Source organism: Hyaena hyaena, unplaced genomic scaffold (assembly GCF_003009895.1).
Source record: "Hyaena hyaena isolate Hyena2069 unplaced genomic scaffold, ASM300989v1 scaffold_584, whole genome shotgun sequence".
NCBI lineage: Eukaryota > Metazoa > Chordata > Mammalia > Carnivora > Hyaenidae > Hyaena > Hyaena hyaena.
Genome location: NW_024081205.1, coordinates 229430 through 250255, shown reverse-complemented (window position 1 = coordinate 250255; position 20826 = coordinate 229430). Strand labels below are relative to the sequence as shown.

Here is a 20826-nt window from a genome sequence, read left to right as displayed (position 1 = left end):
ATAAAGCTGCTACGAACTTTCACATACAAGTCTTTATGTGAACATATGCTTTCTTTTCTGTTGGGTAAGTACCTAGAAACAAATAGCTGGAGCATATGTGATCATATGGTCACATTTAACTTTTTAAGAAACTGTCAAACTGTTTTTCAAAAGGGATGAACCATTTTCCATTCCACTGGCAGTGTAAGCTTCAGTTCCTCTATATCCTAGCCAACATTTGATATGGCTGGGATTTTTAATTTTGGCAATTCTAATAATTATATAATGAGTGGTATGTCACTGAGTCTTTAATTTACATCTCCTTAATGACTAGTAATGTTGAGGATCCTTTCATTGAACTTGTTGTCTATATATCTTCTTTGGTGCAGTGTCTGTTCAAACCTTGTGCTCACATTTTAAATGAGAGGTGGTTTGTTTTGCCAATTATTGAGTTTTCAGAGTTCTTTATATGTTGTGGATATAAGTCCTTTGTCAGATACATGATTTGCAAATTTTTCCCTACCTGTATGCAGTTCATCGTTTCATTTTCCAAACAATGTCTTTTGGAGAGCAGAGTTTTAAATTTTGATGTGATCCAATTTATCAGTTTTTGCTCTTATGAACCATGTTTTGAGGGGTCATATCTGAAAAATCATTACCTAACCCAAGGTCAGGAAGATTTTCTCCTGCTCTCTTCCAGAAGTTTCATAGTTTTAGAATTTACATTTAAGTCTATGATCTCTTTGCTATGGGAATTAGCAAAAGGATGGCAGGCCAACACTGTTCTGGTTGTCAATATTTGGTAAAGGAGATTGTTCTTTTTCCCAACTTGCTTTGAAGCTCTGCAGCATATTATAGTTTTATGGATTTGCTGCACTTTATTTTTTAAGTTTATTTATTTTGAGAGAGAGGGAGCATGCGCACAAGCAGGGAAGGGGCAGGGAGAGAGAGAGAGAGAGAGAGAGAGAGACAATCCCAAGCAGCCTCTGTGCAGAGCTCCATCTCAAAAACAGTGAGATCATGACCTGAGCCGAAGTTTGATGCTTAACGAACTGAGCCACCCAGGTGCCCAAGACTATAAATTTTTGACTTGTGTCTTTATTGTTTCTCTTGTAGCTAGTAAATATGGCTAGCAGGCACATCATGAATGAATATCAGAATCATTTAGAAACATTCTGTATACTTTTTACAGTCTTTGTGTTGTCCAAAATTTTTTACCCCTTTGTGTTGTCCAATTTTTTTTCTTACCGCATGATGTTACCTATTAATTTATTTTAAAAATTTTCAAAGAATCACCCAGTATTCAATGATGTGCCTATGTATTTATTAACATGGCAAGCAATTAAAAAAATATATTTTAATATTAAAACACTATCCCATTTATATCTAAATATATATATTTAGTTAGATGAAGATTTTTTAAAATATTTTTATTTATTTCTAGGAAAGAGAGAGAGAGCGTGAGCAGGGAAGGGTCAGAGAGAGAGGGAGATACAGACTCCGAAATAGGCTCCAGGTTCTGAGCTGGCAGTCAGCACAGAGCCTGACGCGGGGCTCAAACCCACGAACCGTGAGATCATGACCTAAGCGAAAGTCGGACGCTTAACCGACTAAGCCACCCAGGCGCCCCTAGTTAGATGAAGATTTTAAACAAAGTTAATAATGACTTCTCTGGATAGAGACAGTTTTTCTTTTTTGCTTCTTTGCATCTTCTAGTTTTGCTGCATTAAACATGCAGGATGTATATTTCATTCATGTTTGTTTACAAAAGAAAGTTTCTTTCTCCTCATATTAGCCATGCTACAAAGCTCAGTAGCAGTTCTCTTAGGCGGCAGGAAAACAAGAAAAAATACAAATGCTAATACTGACTTTAGTTAACAGGTTCAGAGGAGAAGACATTTGGACTATCCATGACTTTCAATTATTTATGTTCTCCTCTACCACCAAATCCACTGAAAACTGACAGCTGAGTGAATAAAATTTTGGCAATGTGCAGTCTCTGCCCGAGGGTTAGATTTTTAGGTCTTCCTCCTAATAAGTGAGATTTCGATTTTAAGCAATATTCTTCAAAAATGTTTGCCGTCAAATAATGTGACCATAGTTACAAAAGTTTGCTACTATAGCAAGCAATTTATTGCAATAATTTGGGATTAAAGAGATGGTATAGGCAAGTTCTTTTTCATGAGCTCTTCAACTTCAGGAAAGGATATATATGAACGGGACTGTCTCATGTCTCCAGCTCCGGAAAGATCCGAGAGATCCTCTTCCTACAACTTTGTCCCGCCAGAAAGTTCAAACAAAGAGCGGGGAAACCCTTGTTGGGTTCTTCTCTTTGTGGGCTGGGCACCAGGTGACGGACGAAGATTTCTACCAATTGTACAAGGCCCGCTCGCGCGTAGTCCTGCGTAGTCAGTTTACGAAGGACCAGCCAATGAGAGTGCCGCTTTTTCAGCCAGCGCCTGAAGGGAAGAAGAAGAGACGGTATTGGCTGCCATCTAGGAATGCTGCCCAATAGGAGCAGCCCGCGCTCGCAACTCGGGCGGGCAGCTTGAGCTGCTCAGGAAGTGGCTACGCTCTCGGGTGCGGGTGACTTCTTCCGAAGAAACGGCCGCCGCAGCGGCGATTTTGCAAGCCCCACGGTGTACCTCCCGGCCTGAGGTAAGGCGAGCGCTTGCCTTTCACCCAGGCCTTGGGGCTCTGGCTCCAGGATAACTTCCCGGGCTGGATCCCTGGCTGTAGGGCCTGGAGACGCCCCCAGGAGGGGAGCTGAGGGCGGGCGCAAAACCCGGTGGCCTGTGAAGGTTCGGTAGCTCCTGGCGGCCGCAACCGTCAGGGTTGAGGGGCCCGAACCCAAGTTCTTTCGGGCTTGCTCAGGTAGGCGCCGGTGGTGGGGGTGAGGGGGCAGGGAAGGCAGGAGACGAGTTCGCCGCCAGCCATTCTCCATACGGAGTGCCGAGCCTCCGGCTCTTCATGTGCAAATAGAAGTGCTTCCCCGTTCGGCGCGCCCGTGACTTGCGTTACTTTCAAGTTCAGGGAGGAACCTGTACTTTGGTTTTATCCAGCTTTACCTCACAGCGACACTGTGACGTAAATACTTACTCCTCGTTTTAGAAATGAACAAGTTGAACAGAGAGGCTAAGAAACCCCTGAGGTGCCACAGGTAGTGCGGGACTTTGAAGGGACGTTGGCCTGTAATTGGCGGCCAACGTCTTACCTGTTACGGACTTTTATCTGAGTAACAAAGCTTGGAAAGAGGACAAGTGGGAAGTTAACGTTTTAAGCGTCCACTCTAACGGCACACATAGAAAATGGCATTTGTATGACACGCTGAGGTCAAGGACAAGGCTGCTGAAGGCTTGGGTGGCTTTTTTTTTTTTTTTTTTTTGGCCCTCGTCGCTCCTGCCGTAGCCCAAGGGCTGGGGCCTCTGTATTTCCCCGCGCTGACTGGGAAGCTTTGCTCCAGACTGCCGATAGGTGTGTGGTGGATAATTCAGTAGGTAGTTAGCACCGGCTGTTTACTTGTTGCTACGGAGTATACCGTGATGAATCGGTTGGATTCAGTTGTCTTCTTTACTTTTCTAATCAAAACTGGTTTCTCTTTAATGAGAACTGACACAAGATGGGAAGAAATTTTATTTCTAATATTTAATCATACCGGTACAGAGAATAATAAAAAACAAAAACCTGTGCACACACCATCTAGGGCTAACTAGCCTTTTGCTATAATTGCGCCCATTTTTTTTTTTAAGAAATGAAAAAGGTATATATATATGTATGTATATATGCCTATATATATATACACACACATAGAGAGAGCGCGCGCGCGCTCAAGAGTTGAAGCCCATTTGTACCTCTGACTCTCCTCCTGAATTTGATATTTTTCATGCCCAGGCTTGTTTTATACCACTATTGTATATTCGTAAGTCCAGATAGTAGCATGGTTTTTCATGTTTTTAATTGCCCTAAAGATGGCATTATAGTGGTTTCCTTTATAACCTGCTCTTGTCTGTCTGGTGTAATTTTGTAGAAAATGCACTGTGCCGGGGTTCTTAAATAGGAAGAGAGCTTATTATGCTTCCATCTTGACCAGAGATTTTGTTTTACTTTCTCCTCTGCTTTCTGAGTTCTTTTTCCAAGACTTCAGTTAATCAAATATCCTGGCATCACATTTTAATTTTATGATTGTCTTTTTTGACGGTCTTTTATTCTAGTTTCTTTAAGAGATCCTCAACTTTATCTTCTGATCCTTGTATTAAATATTTTATTTTGGCTGTCATCTGCCATTTTTTATTTCTGAGAGCTCTTCCTTGTTTTCCTATTTGTCCTTTTTTCTTTCCCTGGCATTCTTTTCTTATAAGTTTGAGGGGTTGTTTTTTGTTTTTTTGTTTGTGTTTTTGGTTTTTGTTTGTTTTTTATGGTTTCTTGCATTGATTTCCTTTCTTCCCTCCAAGTCTCTTCTGGTTTTTGCTCTGGTCTCTCCCTCATGGTGGAGGCTTTACTCAAAATGTCAATTGATCTTTGTCTATTTGTTCCTTTTTAAGGGGAGCCCCCCGCCCTTCCCCATGAGGCTTTTTGGAAGCTCTGTATGAGTGGCTGTACCCTATCAGTAGGCTGTCATGCAGTAGGCTTTTACTGTTAGATAGAGGGACAGAGCCTCGCCCATTTTCTTGGGGAATTAACAACTGTCAGTATTTTTAGGTTTTCTCTAGAGAACAGTCCTCTAATTTCCTGTTTTGGGTAGAGGACATATATAAACCAGAGTATTGTGTTCTGGATTTGTGTGCAGGGGGGAAAAGGTGAGAAGAAGAGTTGGAAGAACCTACTTCCCACCCAAGACACCATGCTCTCTCAGGTTTTCTCCTCCTTCATAGTCTTTGTTCTGACCTTTTGTCCTGTAACTTATCCTTTTAATGTTAATGTCTAGGTTTTGAGTCCTTGGCCCACTTTTTTTCTATTTCTTTCCTTAGGTAGCTTAACCTATGATTTTAAGTCTATGCTGTTTACTACTTTCCATCTCCCCTGCTACCACTCTTGCCCAAGCTTCTGGACCACCTGTTTGCATTCCAATAAGTAGTCTGTAAACTGCTTAGATTGCTTGCAATCTTGCTCCCCCTACAGTCCATTACTAACTTAGAAGAAACTCTTGGAGTGCCTCGGTGACTCTTGATTTCAGCTCAGGTCATGATCCCAGGATCGTGAGATCGAGTCCCGTGTTGGGCTCCATACTGGATGTAGAACCTGCTTGAGATTCTCTCTCTCCTCTGCCCCTCTTCTCCACTAGTGCGCTCTCTCTCTCTCTTTCAAATAAAAAAGAGAAGAGGGGCGCCTGGGTGGCTTAGTCAGTTAAGTGTCCGACTTTTGCTTAGGTCATGATCTCGCGGTTCGTGGGTTCTAGCCCCGCGTCGGGCTCTGTGCTGACTGCCAGCTCAGAGCCTGGAACTGTTTCAGTCTGTGACTCCCTCTCTCTCTCTGGCCCTCCCCTGCTCGCGCTGTCTCTCTCTCTCTCTCCTAGAAATAAATAAAACATTTTAAAAAATTAAAAAAAAAATAAAGAGAAGAAACTCCTTACTAAAGCCTTTAGTATTAGTGATCTGCCTTGTCCCATACTTCCTCTCTTCGTTACTGTGCTCGTGACATCTGCCTGGTTTCTCAGTTTTACCAAACCGATACTCATCAGGGACTTGTGCGCTGATTTCCTTCTGAAACTCTTCCTTGGCTCTTTATATGGCTGGCTTCTTTAATCCTTCATGCCGGGGCTCAATTTTCACTCTGATAGAGTGCCTAAAATGGTACTCTGTGACACCTATTCCCAAAACCAAATATCACAATGTATAATTTCTTCACTTATTTATTTTCACATTTTCTAGAATATACTGTGTTACACAGTTTTATCCTTACATAGTTTTATCCTATCATCACCTCTGTGGGGTATCTGACTACTTAACAGGTGCTTAATAAATATTTCTTGAATGGATTAACATAATGGAATTAGAGACAAACATATAATGAAAAGGACATGACAGGCACTTAGTAAATATTTGTTAAATGGGCTAACAAATGGCATTAGAGAGGAGAAACAAAAATAATGACAAGGATGGAGCAAATAAAGGTTGCTCAGCCTTTTTGGAGAGCTCAGGTAAATTTCTAGTTTGAGTTGTATTGAGTTAAGTTTGCAAGCGTAAAAATGTCCTTTCTCTGTTTATCCTTTGTAACTTGGTGCTGTGAAAGATGAATATTGCCTACTAAAATCAAATGTAGCATTATATGAGTTTGTTTTGGTAAATATCTGTATTCAGGTCATGACAAAGAACTGCAGGAGGTCTGGGAAATTACTTTCAGATACAGTAGTTCAGTCCCCTTATTTCATTGGTGTTTTTGTTTTAGAAGATAGTACTCTGATCACATGCCTTCACATTTTCAAAAGGTAAGCCGGAAAGCTAGTTACATAAGTACTTGCTATGGAGGAAAAGAGTTGATGATTACCAAATACTTCCTGACATAAAAAAAAGTAACAAAACTTCTCTTGAAGATTCTCAGTTTTGCCAAAAATGATCTTAAATAGGAGATGTAGAAAACTTAGGTGTGATTATATCAGCTACCTGGCATGTTTTCTCTACTTACTGATAATTTTTATAAAAATTACTTTCCCAGTGATGGCTCATGAAGAAATGGAGTATAGTCTTCAGCTGCAGTTAGAGCATCATGCTGCAGAACAGATTCCTCCTGCTGATGTGGCCAGCAGCCACCTGGGACCACCCCTGCTCCAGCCCACTCCTCATGAAATGGCCATCAGTCAAGAGGGACCGCCTGTGCTCCAGCCCGCTCCTCATGAAATGGCCATCAGCCAAGAGGGACCGCCCCTGCTCCAGCCTGCTCCGCAGGTGTCCATTGACCTGACAGAGGAAGTGGGGCTCCTGGGAGAAGATCGTGTGGGGAACATTAATCCAGGAGCGTCAGAGGAGCATGGGCAGGGATCTGGTGCTAACCGCCCCGTCCAAGCATCGTCGTTGGATTCGATGAACAGCTTCATCAGTGGGCTGCAGAGACTTCACGGCATGCTGGAATTCCTTAGGCCCCCTGCAGACAACAGTGTGGGGCCAATGAGAGCCAGGAGGACGAGGGGGTCTGCTTCACGCAGGTCAAGAACCGGAGGGTCTCAGAGGACTGACCGTACCAGGTAAAAATATGTGTAAATCTCGGGATTAGTGCCAGATTGGGGATTATGAATGTTGGTCATGCCCTTAGCGCTGACGAGGGTTGCCACTATGACTTTTGGCAAGTCAGGTAGCCTTTCTGAACCCTCGTGTCCTCAGGAATTAGATGAAAATAAAAGTGCTTGCCTTATTTACTCCCCAGAGTAACTGAGAGACTAAGTTAAACTGATGTTCTTGGAAAACTAGGTGGTGGTTTGTTGGCAGTGGCTTCTGTACAGGCTGGCTCTTTTTCAGATCACTGGCATATCGAAAAAGTATTTTTTAATTTCCGAGTTCACACCTCAGTTGCTCAGGGTCCATTGTTCATTGACATTCCATGTAATGGGGTAGTGGACTTTGGGAGGCAGGCAGGCAGGATTTAGAGAAGCCTTGTGAAAAGTAAAATGTGAATCAATTTAGAGCTTATCTCACCAAGTGGGGAAACATTCCACCCCTTCTCACCTGAGAGTGTGTTACAGAGTTGAAAATCATTTTCTTTTATAGTTTTTGGTTTGAACTTGCCTCTTGAAGACCTTAGCTGTCAGGTCTTGACAGGGCTATCATGAAAAGTAACCATTGTCTACGCCTTGTCTGTGTTTTAACTTCCTCCTTTATTTGAAACATTTTATTTCACAAAGATTGAGTTTAAGATCTTCATTTTATATGTGAAGGAAACTTGGACCCTGAGAAAGTATTCTGTTCAAGGTCTCATAGCTACAGCAGGGGTGGAGTTGAGCTGGTATTAGAACCCTGATCCGACTTGTTTTCTGTACAGACAAGCCAGAGGAAGCTTGATCAGGTCTGTTTGTTTTTGTAACATTATGGAAATGAGATGATACTAACAAGCAATTTACTATGCTTTACAAATGAGGATGCTAATGGGATAGTTTGCGTTTTGACTGTGCTAGCTCTGGAATTGGGACGGTGCCTTCTGGTCCTTTATTCGGCCTCTTTTTGTGTGGGTTCTGGCCCTTACTGTGCGGGGACAGGGGAGGGTTGCCTCTGTTACAGCTGGCCTAGTCTCTGGTCATTTCGGGATGTGACCCATCAGGGATGATGTGCTTCATTTTGTGTTGACAAGAGTTTCAAATGCATGTTACTGTTATTTTAAAGTATCAATCCCTCTGATTATGAAGGCAGAATAAGATTTCATATGTTTGTGTCATAGGGGAAGGCACCTTGTAGTGCAGTTTGTGGACCCTTTCAGAGTTAGTGGGCTGAGAGTTGAGAGTGGTGTCCCCAGGAACTGACTGACTGCCAAGAGGCCTCACACTGTTCCCTAGCTTGGTATTCATATACGCACTTGGGATGTTAGTTGAGCTCTTTGAAAATTGTACGTTTGTCTGCAGGGAGGGAATAAATCCAAGGGGCCGGGGACTGTGTAGTCACGCGGAGAGGATGTGGGTTCTGGACCCGATAAATGTGGTCTTAAAACTTTTTTCCCCTGAATATTGTGCTGTAAGAAAATGCCACACTAAATTCACATAAAAATAGGAGCTTTTCTGGGACCAATTGCCTATTATACCTTCTCAATTTCTTAACATGAATGTCTCATTGTGCTGTTTGGCATTTACTCACCTGACAGACCATCTCTGGGCCAGGTGCTGAGAGCCTGGGCCAAGGTGAGCAGCTTTGCCTCAGACTCTGCCAGAAGCCAAAGTCGGAGAAAGCTGAGTAATGAGGTATTTTTCCCATAGGCTTCTCAGCCAAGGTCACAAACTCCTTTCTTTTTCTTGGTGTGAGGCTGCTTGATTCTGATTCTGGCTGTCCGCGTCATCACTCGCTCATCAGATATTTCTAACACTCCACTCTGTGAGAGACTGAATTTTGCATTGGAGATACGTTGTGAACAGGACAGAGTCAGGGTACCTGTTTTCATGGAACTTGTAGAATCTGGGACTACAGAAGATAAGCAGGGGGCAGGAAATTATTATACTGTGTTTTAATTCAGAGATAATAAGTGCAAGGAAAAAGGATTTCTTGGGTTTCAGGATTGTACTCCCAGAGACACCCCAGCACTTCCTCATGATGCTAGTCCCCTTTCCTGTGTCCTCATCTGACCTTGGACATGTCTTTTACTATATTAAAGCAGTGTTACTGAGTTTTTTAATCACTTAGTTTTTTTTACCAGTTTCTATGCAAAATGCTCAGTATGCATGCCAGTAGCCTGTTAGCCTGACTTTAGTGTGGAGTTCATTTGATTAAAATGTTCTTAGGAAATACTGTTCTTTTGTCATATTCTCATGGTAGCTGTAGCTGCTGTTCACACACAGTTCCCCAAAATAAGTTGATAAACTTGTTTATTTGCGTTTTTAAAAAAGAAAACCTGAGTGGCATCAGCAAAATGGGTGACCTCTGAAACAATTGGCAAAATTTATCAGAATCAACTTGCAGGACTCTGGAAATTAAACAACTACTTATGGCATTTTCAGGGAGTGAATATTAAAAACAAAACAGAACAGCTGAATGTCAGTGAGAACAGTAAGCTTCGAGGCATTCCGTGTTCCCAGATCCCTCCTTGGCTCAGTAATAACATGAAGACCAGCTGCCTCCATCACAGTGAAAACCAGTGGCCTGGCAGCCCCTGGAGGGAGTAGAATGCAATGGGGGCTCCTTCAAAGCCTCATTCCCAGAGAATTCTCTTTGTCCTGTTGGGTGGGTTCCTGGAAGATCCCACTTGCAGGGCCATTGCTGACTTAGCACTTAGGCCCAGTCTAAAAAGCCTAAAGGCTTTTTCCCAGAGGCTGCCTGAGGTGGTGCATAACCATTGGGGCAAACTAAACTAACCAGAAAGCTTAAAAGAAAAGTTAAGGAATGAGATCTTCATAGTGGTTTTTGAAAAGCTCTGACATACTCTTAGAAATCTAGAAGGCCACACATATGCCAAGTGCTGTGTACATCTGTGCCCATGGCCAGGAAAGACCTAAGAAGTCACTAATTTCTCAATGCCTACTGACCTTGAGGCTCTGCACAAGCAGGAAGAATTGTCACCTACCCGGCTGATTACTGAAGGTGTGTCCCAACATACATACACAGTCACACACTCAGCAAAGACTAGGAGACTTAATGGTTCCAGGTGGTTAAGCAAATCTCTATCCAGCCATAAACTAACCCCTAAGTTAACCAAATAGACTTAGTAGCCACATACAACAAAGAATGCACTTTATAGAACCTCTTCAGAAAAGGTACTAAACAAAAAGTAACAACTATAAGAGATAGTAATAACAAACCCTGACAAAGGGAAGAATCTGATTTCCCATGTTACCATATTAGAGTATTTGAAATGTCCAGTTTTTGAAAAGACTATCTGAGAAGCTTAGTTGGTTAAGCATCCAACTTTTGATTTCGGCTCAGGTCATGATCTCAAGGTTTGTGGGTTTGAGCCCTGCTTCAGGCTCTGCACTGACATTGTGGAGCCTGCTTGGGATTCTCTCTCTCTGCCCCTACCCTGCTTGCTCTCTCTCTCTCAAAATAATAAACTGAAAAAATGATAAGACCTGGAAAAGAAAATATGGCTCATACGTGAGAAAAAAATAAAAAACAGAAACTGTATGTGAAGAAGCCAAGATGTTGGACTTACCAGACAGATTTTAAATCTACTTTTTAACTATTATTCAGAGAACTAAAGCAAGTAGACAATTTCATTAAAGAGATTGAAGTTATAAAAAGATACAAACCAGAAATGTTTAAGTTGACAAGTACCATAAATGAAAAAAACTCATTAGAAGGCTCAGCAAGTTTGAACAGTCAAAAAAGAGAAGAGTCGGGGCGCCTGGGTGGCTCAGTCGGTTAAGCGTCCACCTTTGGCTCAGGCCATGATCTCACAGTTCCTGGGTTCCAGCCTCACGTCGGGCTCTGTGCTGACAGCTAGCTCAGAGCCTGGAGCCTGTTTCGGATTGTGTCTCCTGCTCTCTCTCTGACCCTCCCCTGCTCATGCTGTCTCTGTCTCAAATAAATAAAACATTAAAAAAAAATAAGAAGAGTCAAGGGGCACCTGGATAGCTCAGTCGGTTAAGCATCCGACTTCAACTCAGGTCAGCTCAGGTCATGATCTCACAGTTCGTGGGTTTGAGCCCCACGTCGGGCTGTATACTGATGGCTAGCTCAGAGCCTGGAGCCTGTTTCAGATTCTGTGTCTCCCTCTCTCTCTGACCCTTCCCTGCTCACACTGTCTCTCTCTCTCTCTTTGTCTCTCTCAGAAATAAATAAAAACATTAAAAAAAAAAGTCAAGAAGCAAAATTGAAGATAGGTGAATTGATGTTATCTGGTCCATTACTGAAAGAAAAAAGAATGAATAATGAACAACCTCAGAGACCTGTAAAACATCAAATATGCTAATATATGCATAATGGTAGTCCTTACAGGCAAGGAGAAAGAGAAAGAGGCAGAAAAAATATTGGAAGATGTACAAAAACTTGCCAAATTTGATGAAAAACATTAATCTACAGGAAGCTTAACAAACTAACCAGAATAAACTCAAGGAGGTCCACACCTAGTAGATCATAATCAGACTTTTAAAGCCAAAGAAAAAGACAGAATCTTGAAATTGGCAAGAAAGAAGGGACTGACTGATCAAGAACAAAGGATTCAATAGGTTGACGACTGATTTATCATCATGGTGGAAGTCAAGGTAGTTAAATAGCCAGTTCAGAATATTAAAAGGGAAAAAAACTCAACTAAGAATTCCACATCAAGTAGGACTATCCCACAAAAATGATAGCGCTATGAAACATTCTAGGATTTTAAAAAACAACAACAGCAGCAGAATTTCAGGTACCTAGTGACTCCATTGGTTAAACAGCTGACTCGATCTCAGCTCAGGTCTTGATCTTGGGGTTGTGATTTCAAGCTGTGCATTGGGCTCTGTGCTAGGCATGAAGCCTACATTAAAATTAATTAGTTACAATTTGTGTGTGTGTGTGTGTGTAAATAAAAGAGAATTTCCTCAGAGGAAACCTGCGCCAGAAGATTTAATAAAGAGAGTTGTTCAGGCTAAAATTAAAGAACATCAGATCTAAGTAAATTGAACCCACATGAAAAAATGAAGACCACTAGCAAAGATAACCTATGTAGGTAAACATAATAGGTGAGACACGTGTATTTTTTGTTTATAATTCTTTCTGATTTAGAAAAATAAAGAAATAGCTATAAATCTGTGTTGATGGACATAAAATCATCAGCAAAAATAGCAAGGTAATGGGACTATATAGGAACAAAGCTTTTGTATACTATTGAAATAAAGTTGATGTCAGTATGAACTAGATCATTATAAATTAAGGTGTTAATGGTAATCCTGAGGGCAACCACCAAGAAAATAACTCTTAAAAAATGTAGTAAAAGAAATGAGAGGATTAAAATGGTACACTTAAAAATATTTAATATAAAAGAAGGCAGCACTGGAGACTTAAACCTTTGCTTTTTTAAAAAAGATTTTTATATTAAATGGGGCGCCTGGGTGGCTTAGTCGGTTAAGTGTCCGACTTTCGCTTAGGTCATGATCTCGCGGTTCGTGGGTTCGAGCCCCGCGTCGGGCTCTGTGCTGACTGCCAGCTCAGAGCCTGGAGCCTGTTTCAGTCTGTTACTCCCTCTCTCTCTGGCCCTCCCCTGCTCGCGCTGTCTCTCTCTCTCTCCTAGAAATAAATAAAAAACATTTAAAAAAAAATAATAAAAATAAAAAAGATTTTTATATTAAAAACATTTTTTTTTGGTTTTTTAAAAGTTATTTATTTTGAGAGAGTGTGTGTGTATACAAGCAGAGGAGGGGCAGAGAGGGAAAGAGAGACTCCACGCTGACAGCATGGAGCCCAATGCAGGGATCAAACTCTTGAACCCTGAGATAATGACCTGAGCTGAAATCAAGAGTTAGATATTCATCAGACTAAGCCACTCAGGTGTCCCAAGATTTTTTTTTTTAAGTAATTTCTGCACCTGACACAGGGCTCGAATCCACAGCCCCAAGATCAAGAGTCACCATTTCACTGACTAGCCAGCCAGGCACCTCTAAACTTTTCTATTATGAGAATTTGGAATAGGCATTCCTATATGAACAAAAAAGACATAGGCATATAGAAAACCTCAAAACAGGGGTGCCTCTTAATCTCAGCCTGTGACTCTTGATCTCAGGGCTGTAAGTTTGAGCCCTATGTTTGGTGTAGAGTTTACTTAAAAATAAAAGAAATCGTAAAAGAAAAGAAAGAAAGAAAGAAAACAGCAAAACAGTAGATATAAATGCTTCCTTAAATGCAAATGAATTAAACATCAAAAGGCACAGATTGGCAGCATTGATTTTTTTTTTTTTTTTTAAATCCAACTATATACTGTCTGTCTATAAGACAATTTAGGTTCAAAGATATTAATAGGTTGAAAGTAAAAGGATGGAATAAAATATGCCATGCAAACAGTAACCATAAGAGAATAGGAGCTAATATACTAATATCAGACGACATAGATTTTAAGACAAAGACTGTTATAAGAGTCAGAGATCCTGGGTTGCTCAGTCAGTTAAGTATCTGACCTCAGCTCAGGTCAAGATCTCAAGGTTCGTGCATTCGAGCCCTGCGTTGGGCTCCAGGCTCATGGTGTGGAACCTGCTAGGATTCTCTTTCTCCCTTTTTCTCCCTGCCCCTGCCCACTTGCACTCACATTCTCTCTCTCTCAGTGAATAAACTTAAAAAAAAATTTTTTTAGATTAAGAGTCAAGAATGACATTTTATAATGATAAAAGGGTCTATCCATCTAGAAAATATAACAATTATAAACCTATATGCACCTGCAACAGTGCCCCCAATACATGAAGCAAAAACTGTCGTAATTGGTGGTAGAAATGGACAATTCGCTGGTAATAGTAGGAGATATCAGTACCTACTTTTGATAATGAGTATAACAACTAGACAGAATGTCAACAAGGGCCAGAAAACTATAACCCTACTGGACCTAATAGAAATCTGTAGAACGTTCCACTGAACAGCAGAATATCCCAATTTCTCAAGTGCATATGGAACATTTTCCAGGATAGATCATATGTTAGGGCATAAAACAAAACTCAAAAATTTAAAGGATTGAAATCATATAAAGTATGTTCTCTGACCACAGTACACTGAAACTGGACATCAGTAACAAAGAATTGGGGAAATTCACAAGTATGTGGGAATTACACAACTTCTAAGTAACCAAGAGTTCAAAGAAGAAATCCCAGGAAAAATTAGGAGATACTTAGAGATGAATGAAAAGAAAAACCTAGCATACCAAAACTTTTAGGATGCAGCTAAAGCAGTGCCTAGAGGGAAATTTATAGTTGTTAAATGCCGTGCGAAAAAAGGATAAAGTACTCAACCTAACTTAAGGAACTAGAAAAAGAAAAGCAAACAAAATTTAAAAATCCAGAATTCAGAGCAAGCAAGCAGAAAGAAGGAAATAATGACCATTAGAGCAGAAATGAATGAAATAGATTTCATTGAAATAGAAAACCAAGAGAGAAAACCAGGTAATCCAACAGTTGGGTTTTTTGTTGTTGTTTTTTTTTTTTTTTTTTTTTTTTTTTTCTGAAAAATCAACACAATTGACAAACTCATAGGTAGACTGACCAAGAAATAAAGAGAGAGCTGGGGCACCTGGGTGGCTCAGTAGGTTAAGCGTCTGACTTCGGCTCAGGTCATGATCTCACAGTTCATGGGTTCCAGCCCTGCATCGGGCTCTGTGCTGACAACTAGCTCAGAGCCTGGAGCCTGTTTCAAATTCTGTGTCTCCCTCTCTCTCTGACCCTCCCCTGCTCACGCTGTCTCTCTCTCTCTCTCTCTCTCTCTCAGAAATAAATAAAACATTGAAAAATTTTTAAAAGAGAGAGAAGATCCAAAGTAATCAGGAATGAAAGAACATCACTATCAGTCTTAGAGAAGAAAGCAATTTTATAAGAGAATACTGTGAACAGTTTTGTTTTGGTTTTGGGTGGGTTGGGTTTTTTTGTTTTTGGCTTTTTAGAGAGCAGGGGACAGGGGCAAAAGAAGAGAGACAGAATCCCAAATAGGCTCCTACCTGGAATGGAGCCCCATGTGGGGCTTAATCCTGCAACCCTGGGACCATGACCTGAGCCGAAATCAAGAGTCAGATGCTCAGCTGACAGCCACCCAGGCATCTGTGTGAACAGTTTAATACCAAAAAATTAGATAACTTAGGTGAAATTGACAAACTTCTAAGAAGACATGTTTATCAGTATTCTTTCAAGAAGAAAAAGAAAATCTGAATAGATGATTAACAAATAAAGAGATTGAATTAGTAATTTTATTTTTTTTATTTTTTTAAAATATTTTTTATTTATTTCTAGGAGAGAGACAGCGTGAGCAGGGGAGGGTCAGAGAGAGAGGGAGATACAGACTCTGAAATTGGCTCCACGCTCTGAGCTGGCAGTCAGCACAGAGCCCGACGCGGGGCTCGAACCCACGAACCATGAGATCATGACCTAAGTGAAAGTCGGACGCTTAACCCACTAACCCACCCAGGTGCCCCTGAATTTGTAATTTTAAAACAGAACTCACACAGAAGAGTCCAGAAGTAAATGGCTTCCCTGGTGAATTCTACCAAATGTTTAAAGGTGAAATAAATAGGCAGTCAGTGAGGAAACTCAGACACCCTTGGGGCCTGCCTTTTTTTGGGCGGCTGGGAAGATGACAGACATTCCAACATGCCTATCGAAAGCAGCCAACCATCTTTCAAAGTAAGAAGAGGGTTCTACTAGGGGCACCTGGGTGGCTCAGTCAGTTAAGCTTCTGACTTGATTTTGGCTTAGGTCATGATCTTATGGTTCTTGGAATTAAATCCTGCATTGGGCTTTGTGGTGACTGTGGAGCCTGCTTAGGATTCTCCCTCTCCCCCTCCCCCTCCCCCTCCCCCCACACGAAATAAACATTTAAAAAAAGAAAAGAGGGTTTTACTTGGAGCAACCAGCAAGGAGAAGCCCCCGTGATACTACAAAAATAGTGGTCGGGGCTTCCAGATGCCCAAGCAGGCCATTGAGGGCACCTATATTGACAAGAATTGCCCCTTTACTGATAAGGTCTCAATCCGAGGGCAGATTCCATCTGGTATAGTGACCAAGATGAAGATGTAAAAAACCTTTGTCATCCACCGAAACTACCTCTCGAAAGTACAACTGCTTTGAAAGATGCCGCAAGAACACATCTGTGCACCTGTCCCCCTGCTTCAGGGATGTCTAGGTTGGCAACATTGTCAGAGTGGGCAAGTTGCTAGCCATCGAGCAAGTCTGTGTGCTTCAGTGTGCTCAAAGTTACCAAGGCTGCTGGTACCAAGAAGCAATTCCAAACATTCTGAGACTAAACATCTGCCCATACACCTGAAGAAAATAAAATTATTTTCCCAGTTAAAAAAATAAAAGAAATAACACCAATACTTGACAAACTTTTCGAAAAAATGGAAGTAGGAGGAATACTTCCTGGTTATTTGAGGTCAATAACATGTCAAAACCAAAATCATTTAAAGATGTCACAAGAAAAGTATAGACCAGTATCATTTATCGGTTATTGATGAATGTAAATAAAATATTTCTCAATAAAATACTAGCAAACTGAATCCAACAACATATAAAAAGGATTATATACTAAAACCAAATAAGATTTGTTCTAGGAAAGCAAGGCTGATTCAATAAAAAGAAAAAAAAAAAACCAGTCAGGGGTACCTGGGTGGCTTAGTCGGTTAAGTGTCCAACTTTCACTTAGGTCATGATCTCACGGTTTGTGGGTTCGGGCCCCGCGTCGGGCTCTGTGCTGACTGCCAGCTCAGAGCCTGGAGCCTGTTTCAGTCTGTGACTCCCTCTCTCTCTGACCCTCCCCTGTTCACACTGTCTCTCTCTCTCTACTAGAAATAAATAAAAATCATTTAAAAAATTAAAAAAAAAACCAATGAGATACTATATTAATACAATAAAGGGGGAAAATATGAACATCTCAATAGACGAAGAAGAAGCATTTGACAAAACCCTTTTGTAATTAAAAGAAACAACAAACTAGAGGGAACTTCCTCAACCTGATAAAGACCATGGATCAAAAACCCTCAACTAACTTACTAACTAACTAAAAATTTACCTAAGATCAGGAACAAGAATTTTTACCAGTTCTGTTCGCTACCGTATTGGAGGTTCTCGCCAGAGCAATTAGACAAGAAAAAGAAATAAAAGCCATTCCAATTAGAAAAGATGAAATCAAACTATAGCTATTCACAGGTGACATGGTTCTTGCATATATCATGAAGTTATGAAAGAGACTAGACCCAAAAGGCCATATATATTATGATTGTATCCATATAAAATGTCCAGAATAGGCAAGTCCACAGAAACCGAAGTTAAATTAGTGGTTGCTAGAGGTTGTAGAAAGGGGAGAGGAAGGAAAGACTGGTTATATAGGTACTGGGTTCCTTTTATGACAAAAACATTTCAGAATAAGATAGTGGTGATGGTTATAGAATCTGTGGTTGCACTGAAAACCACTGAATTGTACACTTTTTTTTAAGTATTTTTTATTTTTAAGAGTACAAGTGGGGAAGGGACAGAGAGAAAGACAGGATCTGAAGCAGGCTCCGTGCTGACAGCAGAGTCCCATGCAGGGCTGAAACCCACGAACTGCAACCTCACATCCTGCACTGAAGTCGGTCGCTTAACCGACTAAGCCGCCCAGGCACCCTGAACTGTACACTTTTAAATTGTGAGTCAAAAAGGATTCACAATTGCTACTTCTCATTTCAATTTATTCAGATTTTTTTTTTTTTACAAAGGTAAATCTTCCAGCTGTTGAATTAGATACCAAATAATATTTATTTTGTTCCATTCTTCCATTTTTAATAGAACACCCTAGTTTGCCAAAATTGCAGCCAAACTATAAGAAATCATTTTTTTTCTGTGTGAGAAATCTCCAGCAATGTTTCTGGGTACTAATATATCTTAATGTTATAAAGACAGTTATTAAGACTTAAAAGTAGATTACCTTTCAGTAATGCTTTGTAATTATTAGCTAGAGGTAGTAAATTCTAAAGTATGGAACACCTTTTTTAGTTTTGAATGTCATTCTGTGCTAGAAGTAGGGTGTGGTTTATTAGCTTGGATTTGAACAAAACCCAGTACAGAAATGGGTATGGTTAAAACTCAGCCAGCCAGAAAAGAGTGTTAATTTTGCTCCCACCTCTTCTCTAGTTAATTTTGATATCATGCTATGTTTTTAACCTTAATCTGACATTATTTAAACTTAGAAAAATAATGTTTTAAAATAAGCAGTAAAACCATGATGACTGAAGCGGGACTTCACATTCTACCCCAAAAAACTTTGTTCTGTGCTGTTGCAGGAGCAGAATTCCCTTGAGGCCATTTTTGATCAGCAGAGCCCTTTTTCTTCTTTCAACCCCTAATACCAACAGACAAATTGCTGAGTTATGTCCTTTAAACGATATTGACACAGGGCCAAAGGGCAGTAAAGTAGAATTTGCTTTTAGCAAGAGTCAGTCTCAAGTGTGGCTAGTGTCATAATTGAGTGGAAAAGAGAATATCCAGGCCAGCCAACGTCTGCCTAAAACTGCTATTTCTGCTTCAGTGTTCAAAGACATATTTATTGGTCTAGAAATGGGTTGAAATGAGCAGGATTTACCTTCAGATTACTGTGGATTTTTCTTGTGATGATGGTCCATTGTACTGTAATTCTGTTGTCTTTCTGCTTACATAGGTCTAGAGCACCATTGGATGCTTACTTTCAAGTGAGCCGGACGCAGCCTCATTTGTCAACCACCTCTCAGGGTTCAGAGACCAGGAATCCTGTCTCTGAGGCCTTGCAGGTCTCCAGTAGTTCCGATTCTGACAGCTCTACAGAGTATGAGGAGGTTGTCCAGGCAGAGGAACCTGGAGCTGTGGTTATAGAAGGTGGGTATGTTACTCAGTTTTGGATTCACAGGGCTAACACCCAGAAAGCTAGAAACTCTAGACTTGTGCTTTGATACTTCCCTTTTGCCCCCAGATGTCAGCAGATTCCTGCTTCATATAGTACAGAGCTTTCACTGGCCATAATTCCATAAAGAGGATTTGATCTGACTTGAAATTTAATGTGATTTGTGACCCACTCAGTTGGTCACTTTGTAATGGCATTTTATAGTCTCTGCCATTTTCTTTGACATCTTAGAAGAAAGTAGGGTTCTTTATTTAAGAGAAAAGCTTTGTAAATTCAGTATCCTATCTAGTCTGCCAGTTTATAACATTAACACTATAATGTGCTATGTATTATGCAAGTAGAGTTATATTTAGTAGTAGTGGGAAGAGACCCTTGGAGCATATGTCCTGCTTACCCTCTGATACCCCAGATTATGGTCTTTTCCCACTAAAAGGACCCAGGACTTCTTGGAGAAAAGGCTTTCCAAGACTGGGATAGGAAATAAACAAGATGAGCCTAGGGCAAGGGAGCCATCTCTCAGAGAGTCATCACGGCAGTAGGCATAGAAGCAACCTTGAAAGGGCTCGTAAGTGGCCTCATGGGACAGTTTGATCATCAAAACGAATAATGGGTGTATTCTTGGAGTATAGATTGAAATATAGGTTGAAATACATCAAATCTCTGAAAAATCCCAAATTCATAATTCTGTACTTTTTTAAAAGCTCATTTTAAAAGCTTTTTTATGTACACTTTTAAAAGCATCCTGGTTATTAGAGCCCTGGCTCATTACTCTGGAAACTGGTAAATAAAGGGTTATGCATTTATCCTGTTTTCCCTGGGTGAACTGTATTCAGGAAAACCTAATATTGGTTGATGAAGGAGGTTTTTGTTTTGTTTTGTTTTTTGTTAAGAGAACTATAAGGTTTGCAACAAAATTGAGAGGAAGGTGCAGAGATTTCCACACACTCCTGTCCTCCCATGTACACAGCCTCCCTGCTGTCAGCACCACTCGCCAGGGTGCTTGTGTCTAATCATGGCCTGTTTGCCCTGAGTCCGTGCTTTACCTTAGGGTTCACCTTTGGAGTTTTCCATTCTGTGGGTTTCGACAAATGTGCTCTTACTGCCCTAAAAATTCTCTTTGCCTATTCATTCCTCCCACCCACCCCCAAGGAAGTTTTTTTAAATGGAAAAACTCCAGCTAATATTGGAGTAGGAATGATAGGAAAAAGTCTTAATTTTGTGACTCCTAATGGAATGATGTATCTAGGCAAAGAGCTGCAGTGGATCCTAAAACCATTAGGTTGAAAGGCTAATGGGATTCCTTTTAATGGAGGTAGCAAGTTGACCCCACCAGACCTTATGTGCAGTTTGATGTGTTGCAGTCAGAAATCTCCATAGGGGGTGCCTGGCTGGCTCAGTCAGTGGAGCCTGTGACTCTCGGTCTCAGGGTTGTAAGTTCAAGCCCGTGATGTGTGTAGAGATTACTTAAAAATAAAATCAAAAAAGAAAGAAATATCCATAGCACTTAGGGAATACTGTTACTGCCCAAAAGATCCCTGAATCTACTTGAGACTCTAGGTACAATCACCAGGTTGTGCAGTTTTACAGAAAGTAGAAGAAAAAGGGAAATAATATCTTACACATGCAACCATTTAAATCTAAAATGTGTTCCATTCAGGGGCGCCTGGGTGGCTTAGTTGGTTAAGTGGCCGACTTTGGCTCAGGTCATGATCTCGTG

The 20826-nt window shown here is 40.8% G+C and overlaps 1 protein-coding gene and 1 pseudogene across 3 annotated transcripts in view; both read left to right on the top strand.

Moving 5' to 3' along the window:
* RFWD3 (ring finger and WD repeat domain 3) overlaps positions 1-20826 on the top strand; it is a 59772-nt gene that overhangs the window by 11476 nt on the left and 27470 nt on the right. Inside the window, exons 1-3 of one of the 3 annotated variants that reach the window (XM_039256446.1) lie at positions 2536-2637; positions 6631-7156; positions 18891-19084. In XM_039256446.1, the coding sequence (XP_039112377.1) occupies positions 6633-7156; positions 18891-19084 (718 nt within the window). In that variant the 5' untranslated portion in view covers positions 2536-2637; positions 6631-6632. Of the gene's footprint in view, positions 1-2535; positions 2638-6630; positions 7157-18890; positions 19085-20826 lie in introns of those variants that run through there. The other 2 variants (XM_039256447.1, XM_039256448.1) reach the window with 2 other exon arrangements.
* On the top strand, positions 15751-16497 carry LOC120248204 (annotated as a pseudogene).